General features: G+C 47.4%; 2 protein-coding genes across 2 annotated transcripts in view; one reads left to right on the forward strand and one right to left on the reverse strand.

Moving 5' to 3' along the window:
* CEP57 (centrosomal protein 57) overlaps positions 1 to 11,482 on the reverse strand; it is a gene marked incomplete at its 5' end in the record, with an annotated part of 41,482 nt that extends 30,000 nt beyond the window's left edge. The window contains 2 exons of the mRNA XM_075333960.1: positions 9,567 to 9,793; positions 11,390 to 11,482. Coding sequence (XP_075190075.1) covers positions 9,567 to 9,793; positions 11,390 to 11,482 — 320 coding nt within the window. The remainder of the gene's footprint in view (positions 1 to 9,566; positions 9,794 to 11,389) is intronic.
* A 189-nt stretch (positions 11,483 to 11,671) lies between these two features.
* FAM76B (family with sequence similarity 76 member B) overlaps positions 11,672 to 12,285 on the forward strand; it is an 80,354-nt gene continuing 79,740 nt past the window's right edge. Inside the window, 1 exon segment of the mRNA XM_075333961.1 lies at positions 11,672 to 11,707. Within this exon segment, the coding sequence (XP_075190076.1) occupies positions 11,672 to 11,707 (36 nt within the window).

Raw genomic sequence — 12,285 nt, forward strand, 5'->3', positions numbered from 1 at the left:
CAGAGCTGTAGTGAGTAACGGCACAAGCGCAGCAGCGCTGTTTACCCCGGCGCACTAACACACCCAGCAATGCTGCAGTGTGCGTGCAGTAAGCACGGGGACACGGAGTACCTTAATGAAGCAGGGTCCTGTCCCTGAGGAAACTCCGCTCCGTATCCAGCAGATCCTCCAGGGGCTGTGGATGGAGCACGGTCTCAGTGCCCGGAGACCGGTCAAGTCCCACTTCACCCAGAGCCCTAATGGGGATGGGGAAGGAATCAGCATGTGGGCTCCAGCCTCCGTACCCGCAATGGGTACCTCAACCTTAACAAACACCGCCGACCGCAAGTGGGGTGAGAAGGGAGCATGCTGGGGGCCCCCGTATGGGCCCTCTTTTCTTCCATCCGACATAGTCAGCAGCTGCTGCTGACTAAACAGTGGAGCTATGCGTGCATGTCTGACCTCCTTCGCACAAAGCATAAAACTGAGGAGCCCGTGATCCCACGGGAGGGTGTATAGCCAGAAGGGGAGGGGCCTTACACTTTTAAGTGTAATACTTTGTGTGGCCTCCGGAGGCAGTAGCTATACACCCAATTGTTTGGGTCTCCCAATTAGGAGCGACAAAGAAACAACCAGTCCCCTACAGGGTTATAAACGTATTGTCCAGTGCAGGAGGTTCAGCAAGAACCATGCAGTAAAGCCCAAGGTGTAAAATTACAGAACAGCTTCATATCCTCCAATAAAGTGATCATGCCCGTATCACCAAGACGTAGTTGTAATAGCAGTCAGACTAAGATGACTGGTGCTAACACTTTGTGAGTGATCAAATCTTGGAATTATTTGTTAGATGATCAGATGTTTCAAGAACATTTGCGGGGTCCACATTCTGGAGTACGCAGACGTGGGCATATAACGAGAATTTGTCTGCATAACACTTCGGTATGTGAGTGATCAAGTCCTGGAATTATTTGTGAAATGGAGTAAAATGTGTTTTACTGATGAAAATAGTACATTTTATTTGACAAGTAACACGGGCTCACTACACAGAAAATATAAACGTGAAAGAAAAACCCTACCACACAATTTGGGAATAGTGTATGACGTCTAATAATTATGAGATGTGTGGTAGATCTCGAAGCAGTGGGTAACACAAAGTCCTGGCTGGGAAGGGCACATGGGACAGTAATATCTAGAGCCACTTCTCCTACCCTGCTTGCTACAGACCCGGCACCATTTTTAGGACTGTTTTGGGTGGGAGTAGGAGGCACGAGACGCATAAAATGCCGTTCTGTTAGTCTCCGGGCATTCTCTGACTCGAAGGCTGCCTCTGGTGCCGCTGAGTCAAACATGAGGGACTCAATCATTTTTTCCTGGTATTGCAGAAATGTGAGGGCCCCTTGTGATTTTTTATACAGTACAAAACTGTTCTAGGTAGCAATCTGTATCAGGTAGATTGCTACCTTTTTGTACCAGGCCCTCGTTTTCCGCTTTACCAGGTATGGTTGGAGCACCTGGTCAGACAGGTCCACGCCACCCATAAACATAATGTATTGTGTCACACAAAAGGGTTTTTGTTTGTCCCTGGTGGCTCCACTCTCTCTGACCGACACAGTGGTGTCCTCATGCAGGGTGGTGAGCATGTAGACGTCCTTGCGGTCATTCCACTTTACGGCAAGCAGTTTGTCACTTGCCAGTGCGAATGACGCCCCCCTCTCTAGACGTCTGGACACTAACTGTGCCGGCAAACCAACACGGTTTTTCCTTATTGTCCCACAGGCCCCTGTATTTGCAGCATGGAGGGATTGGTATATGGGGGGATACTGGTGTAGTAGTTGTCGGTGTACACATGGTAACCTTTACCAAGAAATGGGGACATTAGCTCCCAGACAATTTTTCCTGGGACGCCAATTGTCTGGGGACAGTTGGGTGGGCTTATTTGGCGGTCCCTACCCTCATAAATGATAAAGTTACACGTGTACCCGCTGGTGCTTTCGCACACTTTATATAATTTTATGCCATACTTGGCTCTTTTGGAGGGAATAAACTGACGGAATGAGACAGCCCTTGTAGCTCATTAGGGACTCGTCAACCGAAACATTCTCCTCTGGGCTGTAGGAAGTTAGGAAGGACTCTTTCAGGAGGGATATTAGGGGTTTCAATTTATTAAGGCGGTCATAATTGGGGTCAGTTCTTGGGGGGACTTGGGAATTATCACTAAAATGGAGGAATCTCAATAGGGTCTCGTATCGGGTTCGGGACATTATGGCTGCAAATACAGGGGTGGCGTGGACAGATTTGGTTGCCCAGTAGGAGCGGATACTGGGTTTTTTCACTATTCCCATGTTGAGGGTAATGCCTAAAAATTTTTTGATTTCCGGGACACTTGTGGGAATCCAGGACCGGGAATGGACAGATGTTGGCTTTTGGGCAATATATTGGCGGGTGTATAAGTTGGTGTGGTGGGTGATGAGCTCAAGTACTTGTTGGGTAACAAAAATTTGGAAAAAATCCAGTGGGGCAAAATTGGTGACATTTATTGTGATGCCAGGGTCTCCTATGAAAGGGGGAATTTGTGGGGTAAAGGACGGGTCGGGGTACCAGAGAGCATGGGGGACTGCAGAACTAGGTCCTGCCCCTGACGCTTCAGCAGTGGCGACTGGCGGGGTGTGGGACCCCGTGGAGGAAGCCGAATCGTCACCGCTATCCGAAAACTCTTTCTGAGGCCGATTCGGTCTCTGACCCAGAACTGCCGGAGGCAAGCAGGGAGTACGCTTGCTCTGCCGTAAACATTCAGCGGGCCATGGTTTTTGTTTTTATCCCTGGCTAACAAAAAATAAACCTAAACCTAACACTAGTATTTTTTTTTTTATATAAACCCTAAATTTTTTTATAAAAAGATTATAAAAAAAAATATTTAGGGGAATGACGCAGCGAGGGATGACGGAATGATGGAGGGGGGGGGGGATGATCACAGGGGGGTGATCAGAAAAATTGGGAATTGATTATGATGATTTTAGTGATTTGATAACTTTTTCTCTCTATATGGCAGCACGTAGTCTCTCTCTCTTCTCTCCCAGATCAACTACAAGGGAGAGAGGAGAAAGGCAGACCTAAGAGCTGCCATATTTATCTAATATTGGCATTTTGACTACTGTGATAGATCCTATCACAGTATTCAAATCTAAACAGCCAATCAGAATTTTTTTTTTTGTTGCCGGGTGCAGGAGGCAGATTATGCCAAGCACACTGCGCATGCGCCCGCCATTTTCCCGGAGAAGAGAAGAAGGGGGGCCGCGGAGGAACGCGGGGGACCGGTGATTTTTTTTTATGGAGGTACAGGGGAGGGGATTGGGGGAACAGGGGATCCCAGACCGGGTGGGAGAGAGACTGGGAACGGTGGTGAGAACTCCGGTTCTCCAGATCCCTCTCTCTGGTCCCCCGGAGGGGGCTCCGGGGAACCAGAGAGCTCCGGTGTACCGGAGGAGGGGTCAGGGGAAGGACATTTCCCTCCGATTTGAAATGTTTGATCATTTCAGATCGGAGGGAAATGAATGCAGAGCCGGCGGCGGCAGTTTTCACCGCGTGTCAGCGCCACCTTGCATGCTCCGGAGGGGGGCTCTGAAGAACCGGAGGGGGCTCCGGGGACCAGAGGGCTCCGGTGTACCGGAGGAGAGGTCAGGGGGAGGACATTTCCCTCCGATTTGAAATGTTTGATCATTTCAGATCGGAGGGAAATTAATGCAGAGCCGGCGGCGGCGGGAGTTTTCAGCGCGCGTCGGCGCCATCTTGGATTTTCCGGAAAGGGGGGGGGGGGGTTGGATGGATTTCTCCGGTACCGGGGGCCTTGGGGGCACTAAGGGCTCATTTATTTCTCATCTGACATGTTTGATCATGTCAGATGAGAAATAAATCAATTTTACCAGCCATTTTTTTTTTTTTTAATGTTGTCGCCGGTATACGGTGTATACCGGCGATCGCAGTAACGGGTCCAGAAAAAACACCCCGATTCATAATCTGGGGGGGTCTCAGCTACCCCCGGTAGCTGAAACCCCCGAGATTTTCGGTCGCTGGGGGGCGCTACAGGTTTTTTTCGGGAACAGAATAAGTACCCTGTTTTGCCGCCGCTTTAAGTCGTACGGCCGTCGTTATGAGGTTAAAATGTGCATCAAAGGTTGTTAAGGGTTAATGGTGCCCATAGTTCAAGCTTGAAACAAAATTCAGGCTAACCTGTCCCCAACCCATGGCAGTGCTCACATGACTTTAAAGGGACTTTATCATTTAAAAATAATTTATTTAGAAGGAGTCCATCAGCGCAAGCCAACCACAAAGACTATAAAAAATATATATTTTTTATTGTTGTTGAATCTGTTCCTTTGTTGACACCTTTCCACTTCTTATGAGTATGTCTGCCTTTTCTATGTTGATTGACAGCTCTGACTTGCCCAGAGACCGTTATGTGCACACTATCCCTATGCAGAAGGAACATAATCACTCAGGTACAGCGGTGTCAGCGGCAAAGAGAGAATGATTCACATGCTTTCCTGCACTGAAGTGATGGCAGAGGAGAAGAGTAACGTCAGAAGCAAGGACAGAGCGATATGTTTGGTCTCTTCTGCACTGAAGTGATGGCAGAGGAGAAGAGCAACATCAGAAGCGAGGAGAGAGCGATTTGTTTGGTCTTTCCTGCACTGAAGTGATGGCAGAGGAGAAGAGTAACGTCAGAAGCAAGGAGAGAGCGATTTGTGTGGTCTCTTCTGCACTGAAGTGATGGCACAGGAGATGAGCAACATCAGAAGCGAGGAGAGAGCGATTTGTTTGGTCTTTCCTGCACTGAAGTGATGGCAGAGGAGTCAAGAAACATCAGAAGCGAGGAGAGAGCGATTTGTGTGGTCTCTTCTGCACTGAAGTGATGGCACAGGAGATGAGCAACATCAGAAGCGAGGAGAGAGCGATTTGTGTGGTCTCTTCTGCACTGAAGTGATGGCACAGGAGATGAGCAACATCAGAAGCGAGGAGAGAGCGATTTGTGTGGTCTCTTCTGCACTGAAGTGATGGCACAGGAGATGAGCAACATCAGAAGCGAGGAGAGAGCGATTTGTTTGGTCTTTCCTGCACTGAAGTGATGGCAGAGGAGTCAAGAAACACCAGAAGCGAGGAGAGAGCGATTGGTTTGCTCTTTCCTGCACTGAAGTGATGGCAGAGGAGTCAAGAAACATCAGAAGCGAGGAGAGAGCGATTTGTTTGGTCTTTCCTGCACTGAAGTGATGGCAGAGGAGTCAAGAAACATCAGAAGCGAGGAGAGAGCAATTTGTGTGGTCTCTTCTGCACTGAAATGATGGCAGAGGAGATGAGCAACATCAGAAGCGAGGAGAGAGCGATTTGTTTGGTCTTTCCTGCACTGAAGTGATGGCAGAGGAGTCAAGAAACATCAGAAGCGAAGAGAGAGCGATTTGTGTGGTCTTTCCTGCACTGAAGTGATGGCAGAGGAGTCAAGAAACATCAGAAGCGAAGAGAGAGCGATTTGTGTGGTCTTTCCTGCACTGAAGTGATGGCACAGGAGATGAGCAACATCAGAAGCGAGGAGAGAGCGATTTGTTTGGTCTTTCCTGCACTGAAGTGATGGCACAGGAGATGAGCAACATCAGAAGCGAGGAGAGAGCGATTTGTTTGGTCTTTCCTGCACTGAAGTGATGGCACAGGAGATGAGCAACATCAGAAGCGAGGAGAGAGCGATTTGTTTGGTCTTTCCTGCACTGAAGTGATGGCATAGACGACAAGAAACATCAGAAGCGAGGAGACAGCGATTTGTGTGGTCTTTCCTGCACTGAAGTGATGGCAGAGGAGATGAGCGACGTCAGAAGTGAGGAGAGAGCGATTTGTGTGCTCTCTTCTCTACAGGGACAGTTATCACATAATGGAAGGTTATCTCTTCACAGACCACAGTTGTCAATCAACATAGAAGAAGCCGCTGTAATCTAACGAAGTAGGAGGAGCACTGAACACCTTCATTTGCATATTGCAGTAGAGTTATTTTTTAGGGGGCAAAGGAGGAACGGATTTAAAAACAAAAAACTATTTTTATTGTTGCTCTTGCTCCTTCAAGGCTATGTGGTTAGTTTAGAGTGTAAATTTGGGGTGACAGATTCCCATCGCCATTAAAAAAAAAAACACATCTTACTCTCGAATAAAAGAATGGTCACCTTACTGATCATTGCGGAAGAACGTTCAGCAGTCTCATTATCATCACAGACAGGAATACAATCACAGGTCCCCTCTATACAACACTGATAACATGGGATCCACAAATCAAAATAGGAGATGTCACAGCTCACCCCCTCCCCATTCACAGATGCCCATTAGATGCTTCAGTACAAATTAAAGGGAATAGCGTATTGCTGCTTATCACATGCATGGTCCACGGTCTTGCCGTGGGTCCCCAGATCTGAACTCAACAGCCTCAGGGCAACAAGGAAACCTGGAAACATTGATGAGCCGGAGACCAGTACAGTCAGGACAACTTTTTTGGTGAATGGATTTAGACGTGCTAAAAAAATCCATTTATAAGTTTCCATCAAAGTTTTGGCTATCAATGGTGCTAGAACTTTGATGGAAACTGTCGCGACATGGACTGTCAGTGCCTAGGAAGGGTTACGTTTCTTAAAATTCAGCCAGACGTGATGATAGTTTGTTTATAAACAGGGGTTAAGCCCCTCATTGTTTCTACAAGACTCTTAGGCCTTGTGCGCACTAGGCGTTTTTAGCGGCGTTTTTTACCGCGTTTTTGTGCTGAAAACGCAGTGACATTGCTTCCCCAGCAATGTCAATGGGTTTTCAGAAGTGCTGTCTGCACACAGCGGTTTTTTTTAGCTGCGTTTTTGTGGTGACCACAAAAACGCAGCATGTCAATTATTTCTGCGTTTTTCACTGCGTTTTTCACCCATTGAGTTCAATGAGATGTTCAAAAACGCAATGAAAAAGGCACATTGCAAATATAGCTGCGTTTCTATGACTAAAAACGCAGCTATAAAACGCAAGGGGTGGGTACTACAGTGACGTGTACAGGAAGAGGATTCCTTCTGTTGGTAAACACAGAAGCATGAATCCTCCCGGTACCGTCACCGCTGCGTCCACCTCCCGTCCTGTGCATGTCAGCTCCGTGCGGCGCCATGTCTGGGCGGGAGGTGGAGGCAGCGGCGAAAACCAAAGTGAACAGTAGAAAAAAAAATGTCATATATACTCACCTGTCTGCAGGGTCCCGGTGCCATGTCCGCTCCTGTCCCGGTCCCGCCGCTCTGGCTGTGTGCAGTCTCCCCGGGGCAGGACCTTGCTTGCAGGACCTGGTGGTGGATCACCTGATGCAGTCACCTGACGCATCAGCTGATCGTAATTCTCGCGGTGTCGCCCGGCCGGCTATCAGCTGATCCTGCCGTCAGGGGACTTCATCAGCTGATTACCGGCAGCTCCGGCAGCGATGGGACAGGATCAGACTCTCATCCGATCGCTGCAAGAGCTGCCGGTAATCAGCACATAAGTGAGTATTATTTTTTTTTTTCTACTGATGCATCAGCTGATTATACAATCAGCCGATGTGTGATGTGATTCAGGCACTTGATCCTGACACATCATCTGATCGCTTTGCCTTCCAGCAAACCGATCAGATGATATTGGATCCGGATTGGACGGCGCGGGACCCTGACCCAGGATTACTGCGGAGTGGGGTTTATTTCAATAAAGATGGAGTCACTAATTGTGTTGTGTTTTATTTCTAATAAAAATATTTTTCTGTGTTGTGTTTTTTTTTTTATCATTACTAGAAATTCATGGTGGCCATGTCTAATATTGGCGTGACACCATGAATTTCGGGCTTAGGGCTAGCTGATAATATACAGCTAGCCCTAACTCCATTATTACCTAGCTAGCCACCCGGCATCAGGGCAGCTAGAAGAGTTGGATACAGCGCCAGAAGATGGCGCTTCTATGAAAGCGCCATTTTCTGGGGTGGCTGCGGACTGCAATTCGCAGTGGGGGTGCCCAGAGATCTTGGGCACCCTGCACTGTGGATTCCAATCCCCAGCTGCCTAGTTGTACCCGGCTGGACTCAAAAATTAGGCGAAGCCCACGTCATTTTTTTTTTTTTTAATTATTTCATGAAATTCATGAAATAATTAAAAAAAAAAAGGGCTTCTCTATATTTTTGGTTCCCAGCCGGGTACAAATAGGCAGCTGGGGGTTGGGGGCAGCCCGTACCTGCCTGCTGTACCCGGCTAGCATACAAAAATATGGCGAAGCCCATGTCATTTTTTTTTTCTTTTTGGGCAAAAAACTGCATACACTAGTGAATGGAGGATGCTGAGCCTTGTAGTTCTGCAGCTGCTGTCTGCTATCCTGCATACACTAGTTCTGCAGCTGTCTGCTCTCCTGCATACAATGAACATTTTGAAGAAGGAAATGACATCAGACCTTTTTTTTTTTTTTTTTCATCAACAATCTTTAATGGCATTGTGCACTGATTAAAAACGCAGTGAGCAAAAACGCAGCAAAAAACGCACCAAATCGCGGCAAAAACGCATGCGTTTTTGCCGTGTTTTTTTTGCCGCGGGTGCGTTTTTTGAGACAAAAACGCACATAAAAACGCAGCGTGAAAAAAACGCCTAGTGCGCACATACCCTTAGAAGTCTAGTGTTAACGTTCTTGTTGACTCCTGTAATGGCCTTGGCCAGTGAAGGTCAGATACCCAGACAAAATTATGCAAACCTCCCATTGTATTACTATGTGTATTGTTAGATGTAATGTGACTTACCTGTTTCTCCCTCGTCTCTGCCAGAGACCATTACAACTAGGGATAGAAATCTAGCCAATAAGAGCCCAGTCTTTTCCACCAATCGTGAAGACCCCAATGGTCTGGAGAGCTCAGGGGTATAAGAAGGAGGACTGTCCATTGCCTGGATCGACTCTTGCTACATGTTACCAATCTAGCACCTGCGGATCCGATTAGCAAGCCATAACCGAACCTGGATCATAATACTATGTGGACTTCAGCATCGAATGCAAGGATTCGGCTGAGATATCAAGGACTACCTAAGGAAGGAATCCAGCTTGGGACAATCCTGTCACCTGACTACAGGCTTTGCGGTCCTCAGCCAGCGTTATCCCATTCTCGGTGGGTGCCCGCCGAAAGCGGGGTGCTGCTGGTTTGGAATAAGTAGCCCTGGAAGCTCTGAGGCACGGACATTCTAATCCCTGGTGAGCCAGCGGAAGGGTGAGACTCTGTTGCCTGTTACATTTGTGTGTTTTGCTGGTTATGTGCCGTTAATAGTTTGGGGAGCCAATAAAGTCTTAATATTGTGATTCCCTCACCCTTGGTTGTCTGAGTAGTGTTCCGCCAACAGTTAAGGAGGTCGTGCGTTCAGCTGGGATGAGCCCTGGGCCACGCTGTCTTTCTAAAGGCGGCCGGATCAGCGGACGAGAGCACCCACTGACCCCGTGTCTCCACAAAAACTTTACCCACTGTGTATAATATATAATACCACCCTTTTCTGCCTACTGTAAGGACATCATCGGTACACACCGCCGCCATCAATACTCACAAACTCATCTGTCCAAATTCGTCTTCCAGTGTGAGAAGAACCTCGGAAAGTTCCCGATACGACGAGGAGGACGTGGCCAAGTGATCGGTCCACCGGACGTCGCCTTCTTTCTCCTCTAAAGGCTGATCGCTCACAACCCGCTCATTGCAGAAAACCTTATGGTGCTGCTTCATCAGGTGAAGGACGTGTTGGACGTTTGCCCGCACTGAGTGACTGGGAGCAGTAGACTGAAAAAAAAAAACAAAACAAAAAACAATTCATATATCCACAAACCATACTGAAAATTACATCCCATTCCTGTAGTATCCCAAGTGCAATTTCCACATGACACCACTAGAGGGCGACAGTAAGGAAACAAGCTCCTACAGCAAAGATGGCCGTGATCTTGGGGTCCAGCTCTCCCACTATATCATTATAGCGCCATTTAGTCCATGGTGCTTTACAAAGTGAAAAAGGGTATACATAAAATAATACAAGTACATCATGAACAATACAAAAATATGAACTGGTACAGGAGGGAAAAAAAAAAAAAAAAAAAAAAAGAGGACCCTGCCCGCGAGGGCTTACAGTCTACAGGGGATGGGTGAGGATACAGGAGGTGAGAGGACCCTGCCAGCAAGGGCTTACAGTCTACAAGGGATGGGTGTGGTAGGTGAGGGTAGATCGGGTCATATGGTGCTATAGTTCATTGAGGGTTACTGCAGGTTGTAGGCTTCTCGGAAGAGTTGGGTCTTCAGGTTCCTCTTGAAGCTTTCCACAGTAGGGGAGAGTCTGATATGCTGAGGTAGAGCGTTACAGAGTATGGGGGAGGCACGGGAGAAATCTTGGATGCGATTGTGGGAAGAGAAGATAAGAGGAGTAGAGAAGGAGATCTTGTGAGGATCTGACATTATGTGCAGGCAAGTACCGGGAGACTAGGTCACAGATGTATGGAGTGGACAGGTTGTGGATGGCTTTGTAGGTCATGGTTAGTGTTTTGAACTGGAGTCTTTTGGCAATGGGAAGCCAGTGAAGGGATTGGCAGAGTGGCGAGGCTGGGGAATAGTGAGGGGAGAGGTGGATTAGTCAGGCAGCAGAGTTTAGGATAGATCGGAGGGGTGCGAGAGTGTTGGAAGGGAGGCCACAGAGCAGGAGGTTTCAGTAGTCCAGGTGGGAGATGACGAGGGCATGCACTAGGGTTTTTGCTGGTTCTTGGTTAAGGAATGCACAGATCCGGGAAATATTTTTGAGTTGGCAGGAGGTGGAGTGGGCTTGAAGGAGAGAGCAGAGTTGAGGGTTACGCCGAGCTTGTGGGACTGGGGAGAGTGAGCAGCCATTGACTTTGATGGAAAGGCTTGTTGAAGGGGTTGAGAGAAAAGGAGGAAAGACAATGAACTCTGTTTTGTCCATGTTAAGTTTTAGGAATCGCGCAGAGAAGAAGGATGAAATAGCAGACAGACATTGTGGGATTCTGGTTAGTAGAGAGGTAATGTCAGGTCCAGAGAGGTAGATCTGTGTATCATCGGCATAGAGATGATACTGGAAGCCGTGGGACTCTATGAGCTGTCCTAGGCCGAAGATGTAGATGGAGAACAGCAGGGGTCCAAGAACTGAACCTTGGGGTACACCGGCAGATAGGGGGCGAGATGAGGAAGTGGTGTGAGAACGGGAGACGGTGAATGTCTGGTCTGTTAGGTATGAGGAGATCCATGATAGGGCCAAGTCGTGATGCCCAGAGACTTGGCTATAACATGTAATAGTTAGTAAAGCCGGTGCTGCACAGACTGATACCCAACACTCGATTTCTACTTTTTTTTTATTTTTTAATACACCATATTGCTCACCTTCCCAGCAACGAAAGGCACGTCTCCCAGGCTTAACCTGTAGTGGGGCTGTGTGTGGCTGCAGCTCTGAGGATCAGCCTTCTGGAACAGATAAAAATTATTTCACCAACGATTATTAGTGCCTTATACGATCTAAATTAGCGGATATTCTAGATTACTAGACTGCAATAGTAATACGAGCGTAGAGCAGTGTCTGTGCAGACAGTGACACGAGCCCCTACCTACTGTCAGACAGTAGATCATCATTCCTCTGCCCGGTTTCCAGTCACTACTAGCAGAAGTATGAGTGCAGCTCTGGAGTGTAAGTATCAGACTACGGTATTAACAAACTAGGTCATCAATTACCGATCAGTGAAAGTCCGATGACAGGTGCCCCTGTCAAGGGAGGAATTTGGGTGAAGACTGCTAATGGAGTCTTCCTTTGGGATATTCAGAGACGGTGCCGTATTAGCTGTATACCAGTGCCGATATATTAATGTATCAGACAATGAATACATAAGACATGTTCTCCTTGAGCCAGCGTCACCAACTGACCCGTATATTAGATAGATCCAATTATACAATTTGCATCTCTAACCTTGAAGCTAGACAGGGAGTACTTTTACTCCTTAATTTCTCACAGCGCAGTTTGTTTCTTGTACATTCTTTCTGTGTGAAAGCTACTTATAAGACTTTTCAGCTTCACATTCTGGCTTCATTATCTTTGGTTAACTCCTTCATGACTATACAGCTTTGAACAGGGAGTAGTATAGATCTGTGCAATTGCTACATAGACAGACAGATTATTATACAATCTACATCTACATTTTGATTATTTACATACACAGATATTCTTATTACGTTTAAACAAACATACTACAGCTCAGGCCACCTCCACACCCCAGCTGATCCAGCAG

The sequence above is a fragment of the Anomaloglossus baeobatrachus genome, chromosome 2, assembly GCF_048569485.1.
Source record: "Anomaloglossus baeobatrachus isolate aAnoBae1 chromosome 2, aAnoBae1.hap1, whole genome shotgun sequence".
Classification (NCBI taxonomy): domain Eukaryota; kingdom Metazoa; phylum Chordata; class Amphibia; order Anura; family Aromobatidae; genus Anomaloglossus; species Anomaloglossus baeobatrachus.